The sequence below is a fragment of the Drosophila serrata genome, unplaced genomic scaffold (genome assembly GCF_035046125.1).
Source record: "Drosophila serrata isolate PLE 108 unplaced genomic scaffold, ASM3504612v1 contig_272, whole genome shotgun sequence".
Classification (NCBI taxonomy): domain Eukaryota; kingdom Metazoa; phylum Arthropoda; class Insecta; order Diptera; family Drosophilidae; genus Drosophila; species Drosophila serrata.
Genome location: NW_028257170.1, coordinates 9,916,075 through 9,942,949, shown reverse-complemented (window position 1 = coordinate 9,942,949; position 26,875 = coordinate 9,916,075). Strand labels below are relative to the sequence as shown.

Here is a 26,875-nt window from a genome sequence, read left to right as displayed (position 1 = left end):
AATCTTTCATGGAATGTTATTATTATGTGAAAGGGAACAAAGAATTCTATCTATAGAGTTGTATTTGTTATATTAAAATTTTCTTAGATCCATTTTGCTCCTGTGTAGCCGCTGACAGAGAAAGCACAATCACTTGACGCCTTTGGGGGGCAATTTCTCCGTTAATGGGTGAAAATAAATAATATTTCTCAGCTCGTAATTTGGCAAAAACTGCGCCAAAAGATTTGCTTCCTTGTCGAAGACAACAAGCGAGTCCCGCTCGCAGGGGAAAGAAAGAAGCCCGTGAGAGACCGGAGACTGGGACTTATATCGAGATTTATTTGCACAATTCCGGTTTTGGGCCCTCTCGTTCCCTCCTGATTTTTTGTATATTTCAATTTTTACTACCACTATTTGCTATGTGGCTTCTTCGCAGGGAGACAGATCCTCCTCAATAGGTGTGAGGTTGCAGTTGGAGTGGGATAGAGGAATTGCAGACAGTGTGTCCTTCTCTGCCCCGGACGAACCAGTTGACAAAGAGGAAGTGGGGACAGAGCGAGACGGAGCGAGACAGCTGTTCCCCCCGAAACTGAAGAACTTTTGACACTGAACTTAGCGCCCACAGTGGAGCCTCTCAAATTGAGACGAGTTTTGGGGAACTTTGGAGCTCGAGCGGCGGATTATGATGTTCCGCCGCTGACTTTGACACAGTGACACGCAGAAAATCGATAATCGTTCAAAATAAATTGCAATTTTATGTGGGCTAGTTAGCAATATTTAACGATGTTTCCGCCTCTACTTCCACAATACGTTTCGCACAATTATCGCTGATTTGTGTTTTTTTTTTCTATTTGGTTATTTTTTCGGTTTTTGTTAATCACTTATGACTTTTGTTAAGCCTTTCGTATTACCAATTGTTGTAGTAACTAAGCCAGTTAAAATACTATAAACGTTGCCCACAACAACAACAAGAACGGCACAACACACACACGCACACACAGGTGACTTCGGGGGTGGGCGGAAAAGGGAGGGCGACGCGCGCAGCTGAGCGACAGTTGCCTCGCTCGGTGGTTTATCCGTTTTGTTTTCACACCGTTTTCACCCGCGACGAAACCACGACGACGGCGAAGGCGAGTCGAAGCGACTGAACTTGAGAGCGTTCGCTGGGGAACTGAAAACTGAACTGAACCAAACTGAGTCCAACCGAATCCAACTGAACGGAACGCCGCAGCCAAAGCAGCGAGCGCAGGAGAAGAAGAAGCTAAAGGTGAAGAAGAAGGCAGCGCCAAAAGTGCAAGAAGAAGCGGCTAACGGAGAGAGAGAGCCCAAGAGACCGAGAGAGAATGACACCACAATACACTAAAAAGAAAAGGTGAAACTAGGAAACTAGTTTGTATTTTGTTATTATAAATTAAGTTTATATTATTTAATTAATGTAATATTTGCACTTTGCCTTGTGGCAACTTTTCTTTGTATAATATTTGTTTATATTAGGTCTTAAAATTTATAAAAATCAATACATAATTATGTTAGGAAAGAATATTAAGTATTATTAATACCTATTGATTTTTTTTATTATTGTATTTGTTACTGTAATATAATAATCAATTGAAAAGAACACACGAAAGGAACATAGCGAAATGACGTCAAAAAGTATGCTACAAAATTTTATTGCTGCCAAGAAAAATTAAGTATACGCGGGTATTCAGCATTCATTGCATTTATTTTGAAAAACTTTCAACTGATTTCATATAACGGTTATTTTAATTTCGCTGTCATTAATTTATAAATTTAATTAACTAAGTTGGTTTTTTAATAATGAAAATTTTTTTTTAATGCAAAAACTGTTTATTTAAATTTATGACCCAAAATGATAAGTAATCTTTACTCAAATAGATCATTCATAATTCATATATTTTATAAAATGTTATAATTAACATAATTTGTTTAAATTAGTTTTGCTTTATTTTAACCAATTCATAAAATGTTTTGCCCAAATTCTTTCAGTGCATACGTAACCACAAGATTTTCAGGTAAGCAAACGCCGACGCTTCGCTTGCGTGACGTAAACCTCAAGACGTAAGTCGCTTGAGGCAGGTTGCGAGCGAGGTGAGTTGCTACGCTTTGTACATAAGTTTGGTGTGATTGGGCGCATGTGTGCGTGAGTGAGTGTGGTCAGGTGAGTGTCTGCAACATTGTTGCTGTTTAGCCCGGTGTTTATCTCTCTAATTGAACATACACTACACCAAATATTTGGTTGTATTAGTATTATAGTGATGAATTGGCTAACAATCCAGGTAAAAAAATAAGGGAAAATTAATAAATCGAACTAAATTATATGCAAAACTAGTTTTAATTTAATCTAAAAGTATTCTTGAACACTTTTCCAGCGCATGCATTTTACAATATTACTTCTTCATCCAATTTATCCCTTATTGATGCATAATTTATGTAAGATTATTATACCCTTGCAGGGTATTATAATTTCAGTCAGAAGTTTGCTACGCAGTGAAGGAGGCACCTCCGACTATATAATGTATATATATTCTTGATCAGGATCAACAGCCGAGTCGATCTAGCCATGTCCGTCTGTCCGTCTGTCCGTCTGTCCGTCTGTCCGTCTGTCCTTCTGTCCGTCTGTCCGTCTGTCCGTTTCTACGCAAACTAGTCTCTCAGTTTTGAAGCTATCTGAATGAAACTTTGTAGTTAGCCTTCTATATACTCTCACTCGTATATATGTCGGAACGGGCCGGATCGGACGACTATATCATATAGCTGCCATAGGAATGATCGGAATATTTTTACAAAAAAAATTTTAACTTTTTCAGTTTTCAATAGAATTGGATCAAATTTCTCCCAGTGTGCCTTACAACTTACAAGTGCTCCCCATGCGCTAGCCTAAAAATAGCTCGGTGGCGCGTGTGCCACAATTTGGCCTTATCGTTGATGGAGCGTTAGCCTATCATTAGCCGGACTTTATGCAGGGCCTCTGACTAAAACTCCGACTAAGGCTGCAACTAAGACTCCGGACTGCAGCACACCCGCTGTGTTCGCTGGGCGCTGACTTTTCGCGGTGGGTGTGTGCCGCCGCCTCGTGCAAGGTTGCGATTATGGGCAATGCATTTTTGGGTGCGGGCAGTGGATTTACAAGTGCCATTCCTTGGGCATTCGATCCAGATCCAGATCCAGTGCGGGAGGTGGCCGACTAATGGCTAATGGCCGCACATTCGATATGCTACTTAATTGCAAATCGATAGTTGCAAATGACTATGGTAATGGCAGGCCATCAAAAGAGTAAATAGTTCGGGGAAAGGAAAATGTTTGGAGTTCAATAATGTCAGTTTTTGATATCTATGAAGAATATTAAACTTGAATTGTAAGTTCATTTAAAAGCGGATCTCCTGAGAAACCCTAAGATATATTTACAGCTCTGGATTTTCCCAGAGCAGGCCACAGACGTCACTTAAACAGATGTCTTCATTATCAAACGCCGACTCGAGCTTCAAAAAGTGAGTAAGCAAGTAACACATAAACAAAGTACATACATGAGCTGATAATATAGTTGTCTTTGCCCAACCAACAATTGCCTTGGAATAAAAAACCAAAACCAAGACAGCCTGAGGAGAGAGAGGAACGGGGGAATACTTGAACCTGAGTCATCGAAAGATCTTCGCAACATTTTTGTGTGTTTTTTTCAGCTGGTTGCCATTAAAATTGTGTTTATTTGTGCGAGCGGCGATAAATGAAAACTAAATGTCTCTTATAATGTAATTTGGGTAATTTCTGCTGTGGCGTTGCTCGACTCTGGTTTTGTTTTGGTTTTCACGCATCAATGCCAGATGCTATTTTCGGGCAGCGAATCACTTGGGTTCAGAGGTGACAACACAGAGCTTTTCTAGCGAATTGCCATCTTGATAGGTTTTTTTATGGCGGGTTGAATGGACTTTCGATTTTTAATGGCGACTTTTGCTTTTATGGCCACACATTTGGCAGAACAAAGTCAACAAAATTGCTTTAAGGTACGAGAATATTTCGTATATAAGAAGCGAAATGAACAAACAAATATTTGCAAGCGGTATTTGTATGCCCCTCGTTGACCCTCTCAGCCTCTCTCACTCCCTCCGGAAATATATATTTTACAGTTTACAGTTAGAGCTTCTTTGCCCCCTTGATTTGGCTTTATGGTCGTGTTAATTGCATTATGACCCATTTCAGCCAAGAGTTGTTCTCGCGCTTGTTCCCTTGCCCTCGTTGCTAGTGTTAATGTGTGTGTGTGTGGCTTTATGTGGCCAACAAACTGGAGTGCGATTCTGGATCCGTCCAAATCCCGGCAAGGAAGCCGCAGCTCCAAGCCGACGACTGAATGTAATTAAGATAAAATTTGTGTGCTCATGTTTTCATTCTGTGTGTGTGTTGTTCCGCGTTTTGTTCTGACATTGCAGCACTTTGTTGTATTTGCATTTATACCCATATTTGGTGCGGGATTAAATTGGGTATATTCAGACGAATGAGACAAAAATTGAAGATAAGTAATATTTTGATCTAAAGAAGGGATAATACTATATTGTAATCTGGAATTTTTAGCGAAGAATTATTGTAAATTGCTTAAATATCAAGATAACTGTAAGAGTTGCTTTAAAACTATTAAATAAAAGTATGATATTTAAGGAGGATCTATTCTGAGGGAACTCAAATAATTTAAAATTTAACTTAAGTCCATACAATATATGAGGAAGTTTGAGATAACTATTTATCATCATACTTTTAATCATTTTTTAAAGATATAAAACGCCCAGAGTTGTTCACATCCTGGTGATATTTTAAATGAATTTAATTACACACAACTAGAGGTCATCAAAAAGTCGTATATCACATCGCAAAAAAAAAAGTTCTTATTGTTTGTGATTTTTCTTATTCTCAACAGTACCAGAGACCGGCGACTGACTCACAGACCCCTCAATGTGCCGCAGCCACTTGAGGGCTGTCACTCAAGACCGAATCTGGCGGCGATGCCGGAGGTGATAACTGCACCACCAGTGCACCAGAGCACCACAGCACCACCGAATCACCACCAGCAAAATGGGTGTGGGTGCGCGCACCTTGGCTCGCCCTGGCCTGCCCTTTGTCGTTCCGGGTATTTAAATTGAAATTGAACGCCCAGCTGCGGCAGGTAAGCGATACGGGGCGGCGAGTGTCAAAAGTTCTGCGATAAGTGAAAGGTACGAAAGGTGTGGGTCTGAACCTACATATATCGATATATCTGGCCGATAAGTGCTACAGGGCAGGACGCACGGATATTAAATATTTTCGATTTTAGCAGCAGACTTAGTTTTCAGAGAAAGTTGGTCAAAGTGAAACATAAGAATTATATGCAGTGACACAGCAAAAGGTTGGGGAATATAATTGGTTAAGAAATTCCCAAAAAAAGCTTGTATTCAAGCGAATATTTTATAAATATTTTTTAAAGATCAAAAAATTATTTAAAATTAAATCAATTAAACCCAAAATAATAGTAAGAATTACAGTTTTCAATATATATTTATGTTTTTCCTTACGATATTGAGATTTAAGTATACCAATGACAAATCCCCTAGATAGGAAAAGGCTAATCGTGGAACTAATATACCCTTCCCCTATATATTTCCCCAATATCCTAGGGTATTTGTATAAATAAACCAAAGTGTAGGCGTCGATATCGTAACAAGACGGGCAGGCTGCCAAAACGCTTGCAATCTGCCTAGAAATCTGTGGAAATTCGTGGGGTAGGGGCTGGTTTATGGGGGTGGACACTTACCCGGCGCTGTTGTTGTTGTTGCTGCAGCTGCTGGTGTTGTGATTGTTGTTGTTGTGGTTGTTGTTTAGGTGGCTCGTAAAAGCTGCTACCATTCTCCAACCACTCGACATCGCTGCAAGATCACAGAGAGAGAGAGAAAGAGATACATGAGATATGAGCAACCACATGTTGAGCAAATTCACCACACAACAAACAGGGAAAGCTCTCTCTGAAAGCTTACTATATAGTATTATTTTCTCCTATTTTTCCTATTCTCTGAAGATATATGTGTTCTCACCTGAGGAATTTGGGAATCTTTGTACTTTCAACCTTGTAAATTGGCAAACATAAAAAACCTAATGAATAGCTTTAGTTTTTTGTTTCCTATTTACTTATAAAAAGCGATTTCCTACTATGTATTTAGTAAGAAGTATTTATAAAAGTGATTTAATTATATAGTTTATATATATTTCAATATAAAGAAAATAGGGTTTCAGACTGTTATTATTTTAAATTCGACAATTTTTCTTTAAGAAAGAACTTTTCTATATATTTTTCTATAATCATATAATAATAATGAAGTTAAGACTCATATATATATCAATACTTTATGAATTTATCTTTCGGAAAATGAAAACGTTTTTACCTGCACTAAATATTTAAATTTAATCAATTATAGGAATCCCTTATAATGTTTATATATTAAAATATAGTTAAAAAACTCACCGTTGCATTCGCTGGATGACCGGCAGCTGAGCGGTGCTGTCGTGGATTCGCACCTGGTCAGGTGTCACCTCCTCCAGGAGGAACATATTCTTGCTGGCCAGCGGTGTAAGCTCGCTCTCCGCCGGATTGGGATTGCTGTAGAAGAGCGGACTCAAGGGTCGACAGGCGCCGCCTAGTAGTTCATCGATATTCTGATGTCGCGAAATGAAAAGCTTTTCACCCGCTCGTCGAGTTTGCGGGGAGAAGCGCGGCTGGAGGGTGGGAAGTGTGTACGGTGGGGTGAGGGAGTGCGAGTGCGAGTGGGTGGGGGTGAGGGTGGGCGGCAGTGGGAGTGGAGGCTCCTGCACCTTCGACCTTGGAATGTTGTCGTAGGGCGAGGGACAGCGCACGGGACTGGCACACTGACCCAGCGGCACCGGTCGCTCCGAGTAGGCATTGAAGTCAAAAGAGCTGCTCAGCTCGTGAGGAACATCCGCCACGGGTTGGCCGTGGCTCTGCCTCAGGTCCACCTCATCCCGGGACACTGCCTGCTCCTCATCATCGCTGCTGACTGCTGCCGGAAGTTTGCTGGCCTCGGGTTCGTCTTGGAGCCACCATGCTCGTTCTCCGGACTCCCAGTGCTTGATGATGCGTGGTGGTGGCGTTGGTGGCTTCACCGGTGGCGGTTCGTTCTCCTTTTCCTCCTGGGCCTGCTCCTCCGGCTGTTCCTGCCACCAGGCTCGCTCGCCGGACTCCACGCGCTGTACGTTAAATAGTTTCTTCGCAGGACCAGACAGCCACCAGGGATTGGAGCCGCCACCTTTTGAACTGCCATTAGAACTCTTGGAGGCTCCTCCGCTCTTGGAGCTACGGCTGCCATTCGAAGGCAACTTTAGGGTCACCTCCACATGGGGTTCGATATTGTTGTTGTTGTTGTTAAGATCCCCGTTCTCCCTGGGGGACTTGTGACCCTCCTCCTCCTGCAGCCACCAAGCATCCTTTTCCGGCGAGAGCCTGCTCCTGGGCATTGCCTTCACCTGACTGCTGCTAGAGTCCTGCTCCTCCTGGCTCCACCAAGTGCCCTTGCTCACTTCCTGGGCATCGTCGTCCAGTGTATTGAGGGTTTCCTCAGCCAGCGTGTCGTCGTCGTCCCCATTCTCGTCTCGTTGCAGCCACCAGGCCTGCTCCTCGCCAGAATCAATGTGTCTCAGCCTGTACGGAGGCATCTCTGTCCGATTGTTGTGATCCAAAGCAGAGGCTGTGTTAATCTGCAAGCTGGTGTCCTGCCACCAACTGGGTTCGTCCTGTTCCGAAGTGGTCAGGCTCGCCGTGGTCGTTAGACTCGTATCCTGGGTATCCCTGGTGCTAATCGTGGTCGTGGGCAATCTGGTTCCCGATCCTGTTCCCGTTGTGGTTTCTCTGGGACAGCGTGTGCTCGAGCTCAGGGAATTCGTTATGGGTGAGGTGGGATTTGCTTCGCTCGATGGCGTCGTTCGCGGTTCGTTCGTTCGCAGGTCTGTGGTCAGACTGTTTGCCGATATCTTCGAGATCTTTGAGAATCCCGAGATCACCGGCAGTGAAAGAGCCTCCGGTTCGCCCGAGCTCTCGGAGCTTTCGAGGAAGATCGGCTCGTTATTTGCGTCTTGCTGACGGCTGGCGAAAAAATTCGACACCGCCGAGAGCTTCTTCAGTCGCGTCTGTGTCGCTGGCACCACCTCAACCACGACGGGCGGTGGTGACTCAGCGGCTGTGGTGGTTCCTATGGGCTTGTGGGCGGCGGCGACCTTGCCAGCGGTGGTCTTCTTTTTCGCCTGCTTTTTCACACTCTTCACCCTTTGCTGATCACTGTCCGAGGCGGAGGCGGTGGCCGAGGATGAGTTGCCTGTGGTGGAGTCACTGCAGGATTTGTGGGCCTTTGGCTTGGCTCCTGCTGCTCCAGAAATCTTGCCATTGCTTAGCTTGGAAGATTTCTTGGAGGATCCGCCGGAGGCGAGACTTCCCTCAGACCCGGCACTTGGTGAGCGCTCTAGACTACTGCCGTTGGGCAGATCCTCGGATTCGCCGCCACTACTAGGAGTCCGCGACTTCCTTGGCCTATCTGTGGGTCCCACGTTCAGGGATGATTTCCGGAAATCCTTGTTGGGCCACTTGACTGCGGAACTACCCGAACTGGAGCTGCAGGTCTTGGTGGGTGAGTCCGCCTTGCTGGGAGGAGCCGGTGGCTTGTTCACCAGATTCTCGACCGAAGATTGCCGGGAATTCAGACGCACGGCTTTTGGTGGCGAAAGCTTCGACTTTGTGGACTTTGAGGAACTATTGGATCTGGGTGGAGAAACTGCTTCCAAAGATTTTGGAGAGCAACCATTACTTCGGGGAGGAGATAAGGCCTCCGTTGATCTCGCTGAGCTCACAGAGCCATTGGTTCTAGCTGGAGACACCGCCTCTGGGGACTTTGAGGAGCCATTGCTTCTCGGGGGAGATAAGGCTTCGGAGGATTTGGCCGAACTCACATTGCCATTAGTTCTCGAAGGAGATAGGGCTTCAGAGGACTTAGCCGAGCTCACAGAGCCATTGGTTCTAGCCGGAGATACTGCCTCTGGGATGGGCTGACTTAGTTTTCCCTCACTCAACGGACTGGACTTGCCTGATCCCGAGCTATGCGGACTGGCACTGTACCTCAAACTGCTGATCCGATCCCGATGGGGACTATATGTGGAGCTGAGACTACTCCCGCCGGCACTGTAGCGAAGATATCGCGTGGAATCATCCATACGATCCGATTGGATTTCCTGATCAACGGTGGGACGTCTTTTCGTAGATCTTTGGATGGTCTTTTCAATGGTTTTTGCCGGATCAATGCGACGTGTGCGCTGTACGGTGGTGCTGCCCGGTAAGGTGGGTGAAGTGGCTCTGGTGACCACCGAGATGCTGATGAAGGTTTCAGGGATATCGGCCTTATTATTGGTAGTCGTTTGTTCCTCCAGCTGTTTCTCTATGGACTTTTCCTTGCCCTGTGGGACCACTTCGCTTGGCTTCTCCTCTATCTCCAGTTCCTTTTCCTTTTCCCGCTCTCTCTCCCGACTTGCCTTGGCCCTGCTGGCGGTTCTCGCATGAAAGTCGCTGGTGGTCAGATAGGAAATGGCACTTCCATTCCCTGAGATCCGGGAGGTTGTGCCGCCATAGCGACTGCTGTAGCCGTTCCGGGAGGCGGAGGAGGATGAACTGGAGGCTGTATTGCCGCCACGATATGTGGCCCCCAGTTTGCTTCTGGCACTGTCTATGACGGGACTTGGGTCCCGCGACTTGTTTCGATTTGTGTGCTCCAAGGCCACCGGACTAGGATCCCGGGATCGTCCATATTTCCCCAGGGAGCTGGTGCCTGCACCTGTATACCTTTTGACCGGACTGGTCCGCTCACTGGGAGCTGTCTCTTTGGGATCTGTCTTGGCATAGCGGCTCACATAACTGGTCACCGGAGTGGTGCTGGCAGTGCTTGGTGGCGGATCTCTCTTCAGGCGATATGTTCCGCCGGAAAACGAGGGTCTGTAGGCGCTGGGAGTGGCTAGTGATGTGTAGCGTGAAGTGGAGTCTCCGGTTGAACCGTACTAAGGGAATAGGAGGTTAATTATTCTGATAATTTTACTTTTTTATGGAGTACCTACCGAAGAACTTGTCGGCTTGTAGGAGCTGCCCAGGCTAGTTTTCCAGGGAGTCTGAAAAAAAGAAGCAAAAAGATACAAATTAATGCATCTATTATAAATAGTTTAGATACATTTTATGTATCTAATAAGATAATATTCTTTCTCTCAGTGCTTCTTTAAAGAAATATAATGAATGAGTGATTTCTGGCACAGCTCTCCTTGTGGCCTGTGCAGTTCTCCTCCTCCTCGAAATGAGCCTGCACTCATTCAAAAGAAATTGAAACTGATGGGCAATCACATGGCTTTGATTGATTGGCGCCCTAAGAGTCCGAAACCAATTGACTCTGTGGAAAATCTCAAGAAAAACAATGCAATGTAGAGCACATTGCTTCTCCTACTCCTCTGTTTGCGCCGCCACCTTCTTCATTTTCCAGGGGAATTTCCTCAATGGGCCGTGCACTCGACAATTATTCGCACGCATTTCATCATCGTCAGTGGAGGAGCAACATCATCACAATAACAACATGAGCAGCAGCAACAGCAAAAGCAGCAGCATCAGGAACATCAGCAACATCAACACCATCGGTGGATGCCAAAGAATCTCAAGACCCCATACAAATATACATATATCCCCTGCCCGATATCGCCATTGGACTATTTGTGTGTTTTGGGCTCCGCCGCCTCTTTGAACTCGCCCATTGCAGTCTCCCTCGGATTGGGATTGGGATTGGGACTCTGGTGATGCTGCTGCTGATGCTGCGTCTATTTCATTTTCAATTAAATGGCGCTGTAGCACGCGTTTTTCAATTAATTTGGACGTGTAAACAGATTCATTTCGATTATTTCAACATCTGCCTTCTAATCTCTGCCGCAGCGCATTAGACATTAGGCATTAGATTGGCCTCGTCCACCGAGACAGGTTGAGTTCTCCCCCAAAAGATGTAGTGAATATATAGTGAATATTGCGATCACCACTTTGCCCTTTTGCTCAGAGTGATACATATGTACATATATATATCTTTCGCGATCAGACAACCATTTAAAATTGCAAAATTCACGTCGCTAATTTACAGATTTTTGGCAACCAGCACTCGCTTTGGCCAATTATTGCAAATGGTTTCAAATGAGCAGATGAAATGCTGTTGAACCCAGATCTGTTAAAAGCAAATAGTATGTGTATTGAAATAAATGAATAATAAATCCCTTAAATTTTATAGTCAATTTAGAAATAAAAAGTACATAATTAAGTATAAACGTCTTGAGGAATCTACATTTATTTTACAAATTTTTCAAAATTGATTCCTTTAACCTTTTGTTTTGAACTCCCATTATTTTACTGGAATTTGCCCATGAAAATTCTCCTTAGGCATTTTTCCAGAGTTTCCAATCCCTGGTGGCGCCAGTCGCCGTGGATGACAACTACCAGGGGATAAAAAATAATATTATTTTTATTACATTCTCCAGAGCCCGCCCAATGGGAAGAATTGCTAACCGAGCGAGAGTGAGAGAGAGTGAGGAAGAGTGGCAGACATTAAGACAGAACGACAGACAGTCGCTGCTAATTGTTTTCGCCCAGTGAAATGGAATGCCAAACACACAAATAGCCCAACAATGTGCAAAACAAGCAAACGGAGACACTCAGAGCCGGCGGAGGCTGATGATGATGATGATCGGGGGATGTCTACGGATGGATCTTCTCTGGAATGGGAATGGGAATGGAAATGGGAATCGGTTTGCCATGTGTACTTTGTTCAAGGAGTGCTGCTGCTCTTCTCCTGACAGCGTTATTATGCGGTCTCAATTAGAGATTGGATAATGCAGATCGCAAATCGGAGTACCAGGAGCAGGATGCACTATAATGCGTCTGTCTGTCAGTAGCCTGGGGTCCATAAATCCCAGCCAGGAAAGCCATCCACTCACAGAGTATATAGACTGTGACCTCACATGATTTAAAGTGGCGACTGAAAATTCGCGTGCCAGACAAATTATTTATTTATAAATGCTTTTCTAGTTTCCTCTGTCAGAAGTGTCGAAAAATGCGTTTCACGAAACTGAAATGTGTAAAGATGCAGCGAACTTAAAAGTGAAAAGATACAATGCATTTAAAACTTAATAATAATGTGCAACATATTAGTGATTTCACGTATATATAATATATAGGAAGAACGCGTTACTGTTTTATCATTATCAATATTGTATCATTATAAAACCTAAATATTGTGATTCATATATGAATAAATAAAGTTAAACCTTCAATAAGTAAAGACAACATTTTAGTGTCAAAACACCATTAAAAGGACTCTTCTCTTGTTATACATTAGACTGTTAATATAATATTGATTACCATAAATCAAATAAGAATAAATACACATTTGAATAGATATATAGAAATAAAAGTAAGCATCCTAAAAACTGAATAGTTTCGGATAAAAACATTCGCCTTTACTGAAATAACTTCAATAGAACAGACTATTCAGTTTTCTCTTTCTGTCGCTTAAGTGAATAAAATATAATAATATATTAAAAAGACTAATAAATGTAGTATATACTAAAAGGGTCAAATTATCATAGTGTTTTTATGACACTACATTGTTGCACTACTCATGACACTAAAATTACACTTTCCTTTAAATAAGAATCAAAAGCAAAATATATTCATTTGTAACCATATCCAATTTAATTTGATTTATTACAAAATGTATTAACCTTTCCAAAATAGCAACGTGGTATTCTTGAAGCCGATTCCGTATACTGATCAAAACATAGTCATATATTCAAGGGCTACCTAGTAACAAAGATCACGGATTTGGACAGCTCTTCAGTTCCTGGACTGTGGTCCTATCGCTGCTTGGATTTCTTTTTCTTATCGCCAGGTTCTTGTTTTCGCTCTCGACCCCGACCACGCTCTGGAGGTGGTAGAGGTGGATCTTCTTTGGCCTCCTTTTTGGGTTCTATTTTAGGTTCTATTTTGGGTTCCGATTTCGACTCTGAATTGTTTGCCATCTTGGTTTCCTGGCTTTGCTCTGGACGAATTTTTTTGCCTTCGCTATCCACAAGACCCAGGTTCCGGGTCTCCGGCACAAAGGGATCCCAGAACGGCGGCAGTGGCGGATATCTGTCCATTGCATCCCGCATGGCACGCATCCCCAGCTCGAGGGCGCAGTCCATGGAGCTCCGTTCCGGCGGCTCCATGGTGAAGGGCCCATTAAAGTGCACGTAGATGTCACCTTGGGCGGCCAAGTCCAGGCCATAGGTGGTGAGATCGTCGCCGAAGACCAGCTGTGTGGCGCCCGGCTCCGTGACCGCGGTCCGCATGGCGGCCAGCAGTCCGATCATTCCAAAGCGGTCATTCACCATTGTGGCAGGAATTTTGGTAAAGTGCCCATCAGGGGTGCTCTGGATTCCAGGAGAGCCACATCCCTTGGAAGTGGATGCAGATGCGGCAGTTGAGGAAGTAGCGGCAGCAGCTGGGGGCACATCCTTTGGCTGGTAACCACCTTCGTAAGAGGGCTGGCCAAACACATTAGCGAAGGTTGGCAGCAGGCCCAGGGGAGGTTTATCAAAAACCTCCGGGAAGAGCTTGTATTCCGCCTCATTGTTAACCTCGCCACTGGACGTGGAGGCCGCCTCGTGTGACTCCTCGCCAGAAGCGTCATCTCTGAGCGCCTCCGACTTGGGTGGATCCGGCACGGTGGGCGGGACAGGTGGTTCCGCCTTCTGGCGATTATTGTGCCCGGCGGTATCCTGGTTCTTCTTCTTCAGCGATGTCGCCGGATTCATCTTACGACGTGGACGACGACGACGCGGCATTTTGCAAGGCTCTCTAATGTTTTTCGTACTGGAAAAGGCAGAAAAAAAAACGGGCGGAAAAGTGGGGACGGAAAAGTGTCTCTACCTGTTTGTCCAACTGAAAATATAAGACACTTGACAAGCGCCCAGCACCGTTTTCCTTTCTCCAGCACTCGGACAATTTTGATATAGTTTGGCATTCATTTCAAATGAAACTAGATGGGAAATTAAGTATTGCACTCTGTCAAACTACTTATAATAAGTCATGGATGTAGTTTGTATGATTTTAACCTAAGCAAAAGGATATTATACTCTCCCCTTTTCTCCTTGTTTCCCCCTCAAATCACTTTCTCCCCTCGAAGAACAAATTGCATGAATATTCACACTTTGTTAATTAATTAGGTGGTGCGTGCTCCGCGGCTCTCACGGAGGAACTTTCAACTTTATGCGTGTCATAAATATTTACAACTTCCTTCTGGCCATAAAAACATCTCGAACAAAGTACCAACTCCGCCAAGAACCAAAAAAAAAGAGAGAGAGAAGAGCGGCGTCAACTCGAAAGAAACAGAAATCATTTCGATTTACTCCAAACTCCCAACCAGAACACACATTTTTAGAAGCATTCTAAATATAATTTTGGGGAAATGACTCGGCGAGTGGGATGGAGTGGAAACTTGTTGTTTGCCGGCCATAAATTGATCAGTTTATTAGATTCTGAGACCCGAAAAATATTTAATTGATTTATGCCCAAATGTGTCAGAAGTCGGCCTAAAGTCATAAACCTGGGAACAAAAGGATATAATGAGTTGAACATGAAGGGGATTAAGCTAAAGGTGATCAGGGATAAGGGGGATGGGTCCATGAAATGGGTAAAATTTTAAGGGGATTATAAACTTGAATATTGATTAGATGCTAATATATATTTAAGTCATGCAGGTAATCTCCTTTATTAATAAATGCATTAGAGTAAAATGCACTATTTTCTTTGCTAAAATTAAAAAATTTTAGTTTTTAAACATTTTAAATAATAGAATATATTATAACCTAACAATATCCATTGGAATGTGTCTTATTTATACCGAAATTACTTCAAACAATGTGTATTTAAACGCTTTCGGTGCGCAAACACGAGCATTAATCAGGCAACATTTTAACATTTGTCATTTAAACCGCTTGACCAAAATAAAAGGCATTTATTTATGCATTTGTTTTTGGCATTCGTTCATTCAAAACCGTCAGTCAGCCATCCATTCATTCGGTCATTCAGCTGCCACACCTCGGCCATAATTTGAGCTTTTCCATGGAGAGAGGAAATTGAAATTAGGCCGAAATGCCAGACATTGAGCGAATTTGTGGCTGAATTGTTTATCAATGGAACTGGAGCTCACAGAGCCCCGAGCTCTTGGATACATTTTATATTTGCGAGTACGGATACGTGTATCTTTGTATCTGCCAAATAGCCGAGCGAGTGTATGAGGCAAGAAGGCAACAAATTAGAAATAAACAAAAATTGCAAAAGCACAAAAGCAGAGCGAAAACGCCGAGATACACACAACCACTTGATGAGATACGAATTCTCAGATACAGATACCGATACGGATAGTTGGCATTAACTAGTACTTACATAACTGCGGTAGGACGACATTGCGTTGCTCTTGGCAAAGGGATCCTCGATGGGACCACTCAAATGATATCCCTCACAGTGGGGCCTTTTCAATAGAATGTTTTAAATATTATCTTGTATTTTTATTCTGTTTATTTGATGGTAATCCAATCCGGGGAACACACGCGCGCAACTCGAACCGCTGACGACAATTACGAAAACGTATCTGGCGGATGCATCCGCGCGAACGCCTCTCAATTGCAATAGATGCAAAATAAATTAGATGCACTTACTGAGATCGTGCGCGTGCGACAAATTTCCTAGCGATCCTCTCGCTTTATTTTTACTTGATTTTCATTTTATTTCGATTTCAGTTTCCCTTCTTTCGGGAATCAACTCGCTTTTCTTTCGCTTTCTTTGTTTTTCTTGAGATGGCTTGAGATATATTCTGCGATCGCTCGTGTGCCACTTTACATAATCCACCGGCACGCACTGTCAGGTCGGATATATAGACCTGAGCACCTTCAGATACAATACAGATACTATAGCCTATAGCTGGGACAATCTATTTGAGAATGCAGCCGGCAAATGCGACAGAATCGGACGCGGATCGCGATCGCGGCGACGCTTTATTTATGCGTTGATATTTTTCTTATTTTCCATCTCCATTTCCCTCACGGTGAGCGCATCACTTTTGCTTTTATTTCGATTTACTTTGGGAGCAACACAGGAGCACAGGCACAACTTGTGCTGTTATTTATAAATTTAGCAACATTTACACTCACACACTGGCACACACACTCGTCGACCGAATTTGTCGCATGCGAAAGCGATTTTTCTTCACCTCCTCGCTACGTTCTTCAGTTCTTCTTCGTTTTCGTTTTTAAAATTGCATCGGAAAAGCGTGTGCGACTCGGCGCGTTGTCAAAGGAAAACTGTCTGGCTGCCGGGAAAATATTTTCGTGCTGAGATTTTCCCTCGCACCGAATTGCGTGAAAAGCTGAAAAGCGCAGAGAAGCCGCCGCTACTCTCGCGCTTCAGGCGTGCGTGTATTTTCGGCAGGCGGTGAGAATCTCCGCGGAAGAAGCTCTCCGAAATTCTGCCCGGCTCTCCGCCGATGATAGTTGCGTTTTGTAAATTGCAATAGAGAAATAAATAAAAGATCTTCAAGATACCCTAAGATGTGGTATATTAACTAAGGGATCTATTTGGCTTGGAATTTTTGAAATATTCCAATATAAAGTATTAAAAAATACTAAATATGTAAAGCAGAATATTCCATAATAAATATTTAAGGAATTCTTTTACAATTCAGATACCTTAAATGAGTACATGAATATATAGACAGTAAAAGTTTCCTTGATTGAACAATGTTGCATTGAGTTCTCCTTTAAACGGACAGTACAGTATTGAGTTCTCCCTTAAGCGGACAAAAACATTCACTGGGTAAAAGATATACAAATATCTTAAAAACGATTTTTAAAAATAATAAATTCTAACACAGTTATCTTACCTTTAAAATGTCCAGAATCTAGTATATATATTTAACTCAAACGGAACTAAATAAACCCTGCATAAGACACTCTTTATTACTGGGCTATACATTCCACATAATTAATGAAATATGTATATGAATTGTGTTCAACAAATTTTACTAAATAAAAGTAGAAAAGTCAACATAATTTCAGGTTTAAATAAATACTAAACAAAAAAAGTTGTACAAGTTCTAAAATCAATACAATAATCAATAACAAAGAGCATTCATAAACTCGTGCCATCATCAAAACACATTGTTTGCCATGATATCCCGTATGTATTTTGCTTCTCAAACAAATATATATATATATCTTCTGACAGAAATCGGCCAAATCGGCTATATGCTTCATGATATCAACTACCGCCACCGGAATGGTTAGGAAATGCGTAAAAATTCTTGTAATGCTCATAAAATGCAACTCGAATGTATTTCGCATCTATTTGGGCTGTTTCATTCCACCGAAGATATTCTCATTCCCCTCTATTAATAGTCGAATAATTTAATTTAAATATTCCCTGGCTTCAGCGATGACTCATGGATGAGTGGGTCGGGAACGGGAGGCGTCCAGAGGAAACATCACAAATATGCGCATGATGCAAACGATAATTGTCACCTACAGATACAGATGCGGTCTGTCATGTTTCTGTGAATGAAAGACAACGAAAGGGAGGCCAATCGGGGTCTTCAACCTGACGAGGTGTCTCCCAAGATTATGTTGTGCCGAGGAGAACGACGACAAAAAAAAGTGAAAATTACAAGGTACTCGAGTGCTCTCGATAAATGAGATTTTGTGGCTAATAACAGGTAGTGATAATCCTTGCAAATAATTGTATTAACCCAAGTATATTTATATACATTTTCTCCCATTTCCTAGAGCCCTTAGAGATTCCTTTAATAGCTGACTTAGCCCCTGGCCCCGGGCATTATTCGGTTCACTTCGTGGTGTTTCGTGCCGTCGAAACTATATCAGAGATATCATGCAGAAGACAACCAAGACACTATATGCTGCTGATATTTGTTCTGGTCTCGTTTTATAAATAAAAATCTGTGTGCCACTTTTGCAGTTGCCACTGCCTCTGCCGTCCGGCAGTCACCGGAAACGTGCGGCTAAAAAGATGACGTCCGAACATGAAATAAAACTGGCATTCATCCGTTCGCATGGGGCTTAGTGAAAACATTTAAACTAAATATGCGCAAAATGCCAAAAGCCATTCATTCGGGTGAAATAGAATGCCTTTTGCCATAAATCAGGTTGGGCGACAAAGATGCTAAATTACCAGATAGAAGGAGAATCCGGGAAGGGGAACATCCAGAGGCATCGCTTACGGCATCGATGGGCTAATAGCCTCCGGGCCAAAAGTGGCCCGACACTTTGACGAAAGGGGGAGTGGGTGTGAGTGGGTGTGTGGAGGGGGTGAAGTTTTTAAGGGGGCGGTGTCTTAACCCAATCTGACCGACAGATACAAATAGCTTTCAGCGCTGCATTAAAAAATATAAAAGATCCACAACAGGCGTGCATTTCGCATGCTTTCCACAAATATTTTCCCAGTGCGTGCTGCCTGCCTGCCTGCCGGCGACGCCAACGCAACCCAAAAAAACTGAAAAGCCGAAAAACTGAAAAGTCGAAAAACTGAAAACTGAATGCAAACAAATCAAGAGGAACGGCGTCGGGAATACTAGAAACGGATTTTTGGTTCAGGCAATAAAAAGAAATACACCGACAGCCATAAAAGTCAGACCGGCAATCCCCGGGAGCAACGACGAGGTGCACCGCGTAGTCGGTCAATCATGCTGCTGCCCAGGCCATGACGTCCTCGATCCCCCCATCCTGACCAGCTGCACTGCAAAAAAACTATAGTTACTCTCCTACAATCATTGCAACATTGTATCTTTATAGAAATTTATTAGGAGAAACTATAATTATTCTCCCATTTTTATCAGTGCCTGCCTCCTCTGAGACTCCCATGGGACACGATCGCCTTCTCTGCCGGGGTCTCCATCTCCATCTTCATCCGCACCCCAGTGGCCACCGATCTCTGGGCCTTTCAATCATTTCTCCTCCTGCGATTTTTCAAATTTGTAATTTACGAGTGCGACTGCGGCGCTCTTTTTGGGGGGATGTATGCCTTCAGCGACATATTACGCAATGAAATGCTGGCTAATAAAACGAATCGAGTGCGATGTTCCGGGATTGGGATTCCCCTCTTCTCAATCTAAGAAGAGGGAGTCTTGTAAGGAGGCGGCACATCGACCAGATGCGATTTGTTTGCGTGCACATAAAACACAATAAAAGCCGAAGCAAATGGTTTTTATACCCTTGCAGGGTATTATAATTTCAGTCAGAAGTTTGCAACGCAGTGAAGGAGGCACCTCCGACTATATAAAGTATATATATTCTTGATCAGGATCAACAGCCGAGTCGATCTAGCCATGTCCGTCTGTCCGTCTGTCCGTCTGTCCTTCTGTCCGTCTGTCCGTCTGTCCGTCTGTCCGTCTGTCCGTCTGTCCGTCTGTCCGTCTGTCCGTTTCTACGCAAACTAGTCTCTCAGTTTTGAAGCTATCTGAATGAAACTTTGTAGTTAGCCTTCTATATACTCTCACTCGTATATATGTCGGAACGGGCCGGATCGGACGACTATATCACATAGCGGCCATAGGACTGATCGAAAAATTTTTACAAAAAAATTTTTAACGTTTTCAGTTTTCAATAGAATTGGATCAAATTTGAGATATAGCCATTTTACTATACTCTACAATTTTGCATAAAATTTTATGAAAATCGGACTAATATATCATATAGCTCCCATAGGAACGATCGAGAAATTAATACAATTAAATTTATAACCTTTTCAGTTTTCAACTGATTTTCATCAAATTTTAGGTATAGGCATTTAATTTAAGTCTTAAATTTTGTGGTAAATTTCATGAAAATCGGACGACTATATCATATAGGTGCCATACAAACGACTGTTTGATGTGGAGGAAAAATGCAAATCAGTGAATGTAAAACTGCAAATATAATATGTATAGGTGAATGAAATGAAAGCAGGTATTACTATATATATAATTTGTATTGTATGGTTTTTTATTCATAGAAGTTCTATCTGCAAGGGTATATAAACTTCGGCGTGTCGAAGTTAGCTTCCTTTCTTGTTTTTTAATGATCTTTGTAGGGGAAGATGGCTCTCTCCCGATAAAAGATATTGTATCTGATTATAATTAATTATATTTTCAAATAATCAATTAAATTAACTGCAATCATTTATCATTATTAATTTACCTTGCATAATTTCCCTACAATATACATAAAATATCTTCAACTTATCCCTAGATCTCTTAATGCTTGTGTGTCCATGTCACAGCTGAAAACCAAACAAAATTGCAGTTAATAGTTTTTTATTTATGTTTGGCTTTATTTACATCTCATTTTCCGCTCGAATGTAGACGGATGGCCGACCATTGCCACATATTTCGTATTTCGTCTCGCATTTTCCCCGCATTTTCCAGACACTGTTTCTGCTGCCCCGTTTCGGTGTGCTAATATTTAATTTAAATATTGTATTTTGCCGCTGCCGTGGCTGTTGTTCTTAACCAACCTCACTGTTTTGTGTTGCAATCTTCTTCAAGCGCTTTCTGTGTTTGCTTTTCTCCGACAAAAACGTGGGCTCTGTTTTTATTGTTGTTGTTTGGATGGCGACTCCCTTCCCCAGTTTTCCTGCGGATTTGATCGTTGTTTCAAGGTTGCATTGCATGGAGCTGTTGTTAGAAGTCTGTCTGTGTGTGTGTAGTGTTCAAGTATTTTCTTTTCGTTTCTTCCATGGGAATATTACGTATACGCATTACGTATACGCAGGAAGCAGTGGCAGGGATTAGGGGGGATGTACCTAACCTAGAGATTTGAATACCTCAAATGAACTTTATATTTCTTTAAGCTGATAAAATATACAATTACTTGGAATAGTATTAATATTAGTATTATTATTTCACCCACAATACAACCCATTAAATTGAGACCCCCTTCGAACTCCGCCACTGACCTGACCTGATCGATCTTTATCGGATGCAGCTTGTTGATTTTGTTAGATATTTTTTTATGGCCATACTTAGTGGTAGCTTATGTCAGAAGCGCTGATAGCTATCTGAAGAGGCGTTTGAAGTGGATTTTAATTCGATTTGCCAAGCACTGACAATTTTCTTTGGATTCCCCTTTGAATTTATTACAAAATGTAAACAAAGACTAATTAATGGAAGTTTTTTAAAGCTAAACATTTTGCACAATCAAATCAAATATTTTGTATTTTAGCCGCCAAAAAGGGGGGAAAGCTTTCGCAAAAGACTTTTGCCGAAAATAGTTTTGAAAACTTTTCTCAAGTGTTGCCAGTCAAGAATATAGGTTTTATAGTCAAATATATATAAAAAATCACCACAGAGACAAGCGAAAAATGCGACGAAAACAAAACGACAAGACGGAACGCAAAGAAATCGATTAAATGCGAAAATAATACGGAAAATTGGGTAAATATCTTTGCAGAGTGATTTATTTGGACTTTAGGTGTTACTTTAACCTTTGCAGATTCCCGGGAATATTATTATTGTTAAAATGGCACTGCTGCTGGTGCACCTGCGACGCCTGATTCTCCTGCTGACTGTGGTCTACCTGAGTGGAGCAGTGTTCCGGCGACTTCTCACCGAGAGACATCACGCATACGTCCTGCAGTCCAATGGCTTCATGGGCTTTGGACGCCTTCGTGGTGGTGGCGGAGGATCCAAGGAGCCGTATCACTTCCAATGGTGGGCCTACATCTACACCTGTTACGCCTACGTCGTGTTGGTTAACTACGTCAGCATGCGCCGGCTAACCAACCTGATCGAGTTCTTTTTGCAATGACTGTGTGCCCATTTCGTTAGGGTTTTTAAACTATTATTAAATTTTTAGATAAAGTTGAAGATTTGTTATTGGTTAGTAAAATATATAAATATAAACATATGACCAATTTCATTTTATTAGAAATAACACACTTCTTGAGTTAACTTTCTTATTTATTTTTTAGGATATAATATTTTGGCATCTTTAAATTTGTATTTTTCAACTTTTAGAAGACTAAATAAATTTAAACTACATAAACTTCAAGGCATAACAATCTGTATAATATTTACAAGAAATTTCCTAAAAATTCGTACTTTTTATTTAAAGTACATATATGTATAAATGAATTTAATTGTTTTAATAAATAGAAGATTTAACAAGCTACTTTACAATATCAGAAGCAATAAATATACAAGTTTAATCACAATATTGAATATATTGTTTATATAAAAAATATTAATATTTTGCTTATTTTTAAACATATTTTTTCAGCTTTTAAATTTGAATTTCCTAGAAATGGGTACAATAAATGTAAATTACATACGAATGGTTTAACTTTCCATATAGCGCATTTTACAACCACAACATTTTGAACAGTGCCATCTATGAGTGGGTTCTTAAATGGTTCGTATATCGGCTAACCAAAACAAAGGCCATACAAGTATTTTTTAATTTAATTAACAATTATACAAAATAAATTATGGTTCATAAGTTGATTGGAAAATAAATTGAGCTCACCTAATATAAGAAAAGGTTAAATCAAGTAAATATCGCAATAGTCATTGCTTTAATACGTGTTTATTAATATTAATACAAAAGTAGTTTTGAAATTTAAGCGATTATTAAATATATATTATCTATTATATATATAATATAAAATATATATTATTTTAGTTTAATTTTGTTTACCTTTTAATAGTTTATTTTCCTGATGACACTGCTGCTAAGAATATTTATATTTAACTCGAAAAATATTTAGGACAATCCGCAATACAAACACAGAATTTTAATCTAAACTGTCAGAATTAATTTTTATGTTTACCGCCGGCATTAATTAAATTTCGATTGCATTTAGCATCACGAGCCGCAAATAATTTCGGTGATTAATCGTTTAGACAAATGCAAACAAAATGAAAAAGGGAAATAACGAATTTTAAATGCTCTACAATTGAATAAATGTTCTTAATATTATAAGAGGGTTCGGAAAGGAGTCTAAAAATTTTAAGAAATATTTAATAATAATTGTAGCTGTCAGAAAATTTTGGTTAGTGGACAAATTGCATATAAACGTTAATGAAACTCAGCCAAAGCGAATAATTCTGTCAACAGCTCGTCTCATTGGTAATATCAACAGGCAATAGGAAATAGGAAATGTGTATCTGGCCAGAAGTATTAGTAATAGTTTTTATTTGTGCCTCTCTATTTATAAACAAAGAACCTATTCATAGATTTGGTTCCTTCTTAACTATATTAAATAATTATCAGAAAGGTGTGTGGAAGTATATAAATATTTAAGTTTAAACTAATAAGTTTATTAGTAGCTATGTTGCTTTTCTTATAAACTATTTATCTGTATTTTATACTCTAATAATTTCTTGCATATTTTTTTTCATAATTATCTGTAGGCTTAGTGCGGATGGCCTCTGTATTTTATAAAATATTTCATGCTCTCTTGCACCTAGCCAGGCCATATATCTTATTCCGTATATATCCGTGCATGTTTGCCGTATTTTTCATCCGTATGAGTCAGATTCGCGGTGTGCCGCGTCACAGGCCGATGTCGATGGTATTGTGGGTGCTATATTCCTATATATTGGATGCTGTGAAGACATTCAAAATCCCAGATTTGTCAACAGCAGCGAATTTCCACGCCCCGCGTACAATGGCTATTGGCATTATGAGGGCACAGCTTGTGAATCATCAGCAGGCTGATTGGAAGTTGTCAACGTTAAAATGGAAAATTCGCGAAAATTGAAGAGAACCGGGAAGCAAAGTGCCAGATTTTCCAGGGAACTACAACGCATTAGGGGCTTTGTTGTTTGTTTTTCCTTCTCTTTCTCATTCCCTTTTTTTTTGAGTGCATTAAAAGGCTATTTATAGCATGGGGGGCTGGCTGGGAATTTTCCCATCACCACCCACCTAGTTGGAGCCCTCCTCGAGTGGCGCCCACTTGAGCCACTCCACTCCTGCGATCCCCGAAAGTGCAGAAAGTGGCCAAGATGGAGGAGGAGGAGGAGGAGCACTTGTCAAATAGGCGCACTCTATAAAGCGGGAGCACACCTCGAACAAGCTGAAGTCGATCTATATATAACTGCATAGCGGGGCAGATGCGATGCGAGTGTGTGCGTGTGTATCTGTGATCATAACAATTTTGACCCAATTTCCCATGGCAGCATGAACACACTCACACACACATGAAACATGAAAGAAATAGAAGACACCGAGAGAGCGGGCCGCTGAGTGATTTCTGTCGTGAGGTGGAGGTAGGTGGAAAATGGGATTGGAAATGGGAAATGGGAGTGGGTATGGGTATGGGAATGGGAATGGGAATCCTGTCCCCATCACTGACCTCAGTGCAGCTGTAAAATGATGGGCAATGGGCCGGAAAATGCATGCACACTCGCACACAAGCACACACCTGACGAATTAGTCACTTGGGAATTATAAGCAGTGTTTTTTCCAACCTATAATAAAGTGAAAAATTGGGAAAGTTGGGAATTCTATGTGAAATATATAGGTTTTTTGCATTTTCAACCAAAGGTGTGTTGTCTGGCTTGGTTCTATTTTTGGCTGACTTATTTATCGGCGAATGGCTTGCTACATATTCGCCAGGTTTATTTTTAAATTATTACACATTCCAAAATGTGGCAAACACACAGAATGTTAAATATTATTCTACGGCTGGCCTGGCGAACACACACTTATGTATATATAGAATAAGCGGCAACATTGTATATATACATCGTACATGCATAAAATAAATAAAGTTATGGCCAGCCAGCGCTAAGTATCTACGAGATACGGAGCGGCAAACTGTCCGGTCAGCCATCCATCCTCCCATGTTATATACATATATAAGGACGGTTAGCCCATCTAGATCCGCAAGATATATACAAATATATATCCCAGGTGAAATGCGTGTGGAAAATGAACATGATTATGAGCAAGCGGGGGAAAAAAGGCAGAAATAACGTGAAATTCGGTTGCTAAAAATAAGCGAAAAATCATTTTTAAGTATAGTGTGATTCGAGAGTGTGTGTATCCGTGTGTGGAGCACAGGTGGAGGCGATCGCTCGACATACGAGGAAAACCCGAAGCAAGGCCCCCATATTTTCACTCAAAAAGCTTCGTTTTGGTTTCTTTGGAAATTCTACTCCGAAAACCACTCGAAATGTAACAGAATTATTTACAAAAGTCTCTCTCTTTTGCCAAATATATATTTACTTATAGTATGTGCACATGGAAAAACTTGTCAGTTGCCAAAAAATAAATGTTTATATGCCGAAACAGTCACCTACGTGACCATTGAATAACAATTGTTAGATGACAACGCATTGTCTGAGGTTGAGCAGACTGTTGTCCGCATTGCCAAGGATTCACTCAAAGTTGTATATTTTTGTTTATTTCGCACACATTTTCAACGCTCACCCAACGCTTATTTATTTATGCTGGCAAATAACACGTTTCGATGCCAAAAGTCAAGTATTTTTAGAGGGAATTGCATGTAATCCTAATTGGCTGTTAGCGAACCATTCTAAAAGCATATCATAGAAAAAATGACACTTTTATGATATTTGCTTTTGACTTAAAAGTTTTGTAATACCTATGAGAAATGCATATTATATACTTTTGAGGATAAAAATTGGCTAGGGTTTCTGAATGCCTATATGGTTAAAACAATGTGCTGAGTAGAGAAATATGAATTAAGGATAAGAAAGCAGAAGTTCTCAGGTATAGCTTTATCCACTTGCTTAATCCAGATTCGATTCAGATCTTCTCAATAGTTGGAGTGTTTTTCTCTGGAATTACTATATAAATGATAAACGTATAGTTGCAAATTTTGAAACAGATTTTTAAACTATATATTGTCTTGGTCTCAATATTTATTAATTAACTTTAGATGGAGCACATCATAGGTTCTCTGAGAATTCAATTTTACTGCCAATTTACTTATGAATCCTTTAAAATTAATATTCTCTGGGAGTTCAATTTTACTGACAATCTGACAACCTACTTTAAATTAATTTTCTTAACTGTCATCCTTATAAATGGATCATCAAACTCAGTTTTTAGGAAGCTAAGATATGAAAAGATGACGATTAAAAGTAGCTTATTTCTAAAACCTAAAACAAAATGGTACATAATGAAATTAATAGCAATATTAGATAAAAATATATGAAAGTGTGAAGACTCTTTTTGCCAAGCCGTTTATAAACATATATTATATATATTTATATCATAAGCCATGTCCAAGTAAGTTTAGAAAACTGTTTAAAAGTTTTTCCCAAATCAAGTGACATTTTTCGGGCATTATCTTCCCAATTTTATCCCCTTTTTCAATCCCAAAAAACTCAAATATATACATATGTATGTGTATATAAAACTCTACCCAAAGCCCTAGTAGCACTAAACAACGTGTTGTATTATGGGTTTGGTAATGCCGAATAACAAACATAATGATATCCCATGAACCAACTAAATGAGCCAATAAATATGTATAAATTATGAACTTTATGATCGGCAAAAGAAGAAGAAGCCAAATATTTCAACATGACTTAAATGTACGGGCCGAGAGTCGGGAAAATTTATGTGTAGATACATTTTGGCCAGACGCTAGATACACAAAATGAAACGCACGGCCAGCGGCCAAATGACACAGGCTAATTACAGGTAAGAAATAAGGAAAAATAAAGAAGAAAGAAAAGCTAAGAGAGCGAGGTGCTTTTTTCGTGCGTTTTTTCTTTTGAGTTTATTTTCACAG

The 26,875-nt window shown here is 41.0% G+C and overlaps 3 protein-coding genes across 12 annotated transcripts in view; 1 reads left to right on the top strand and 2 right to left on the bottom strand.

Moving 5' to 3' along the window:
• Fhos (Formin homology 2 domain containing) overlaps nt 1-16,427 on the bottom strand; it is a 46,472-nt gene extending 30,045 nt beyond the window's left edge. For 6 of the 10 annotated variants that reach the window (XR_015271901.1, XR_015271900.1, XR_015271903.1 and 3 more), the window contains exons 1-4: nt 15,512-16,427; nt 10,120-10,170; nt 6,479-10,062; nt 5,774-5,885 (exon numbers count right to left, since the gene is read on the bottom strand). Coding sequence is in view for 2 of the 10 variants with exons in the window: in XM_086833652.1 (XP_086689778.1) it covers nt 5,774-5,885; nt 6,479-10,062; nt 10,120-10,170; nt 15,512-15,532 (3,768 nt within the window). In the remaining 8 variants the exon portion in view is untranslated. Of the gene's footprint in view, nt 1-387; nt 1,213-5,773; nt 5,886-6,478; nt 10,063-10,119; nt 10,171-15,511 lie in introns of those variants that run through there. The other 4 variants (XR_002319995.2, XM_020960750.2, XM_086833656.1 and 1 more) reach the window with 4 other exon arrangements.
• LOC110190350 (uncharacterized) lies at nt 12,753-14,119 on the bottom strand. The gene has a single exon (XM_020960754.2). The coding sequence runs from the start codon at nt 13,906-13,908 to the stop codon at nt 12,937-12,939; it is 972 nt and encodes a 323-aa protein (XP_020816413.2). The 5' UTR covers nt 13,909-14,119; the 3' UTR covers nt 12,753-12,936.
• A 5,004-nt stretch (nt 16,428-21,431) lies between the features above and the next one.
• Nucleotides 21,432-22,162, top strand: LOC110190313 (uncharacterized). The gene is made up of 2 exons (XM_020960701.2): nt 21,432-21,542; nt 21,601-22,162. Exon 2 carries the CDS (start codon nt 21,628-21,630, stop codon nt 21,913-21,915), a length of 288 nt encoding a protein of 95 aa, XP_020816360.1. The 5' UTR covers nt 21,432-21,542; nt 21,601-21,627; the 3' UTR covers nt 21,916-22,162.
• The last annotated feature ends 4,713 nt before the right edge of the window (nt 22,163-26,875 follow it).

Excerpts from the sequence above, each read along its gene's own strand:
- LOC110190313 (XM_020960701.2), top strand. The coding sequence starts at position 21,628 with ATGGCACTGCTGCTGGTGCACCTGCGACGCCTGATTCTCCTGCTGACT.
- LOC110190350 (XM_020960754.2), bottom strand. The coding sequence starts at position 13,908 with ATGCCGCGTCGTCGTCGTCCACGTCGTAAGATGAATCCGGCGACATCG.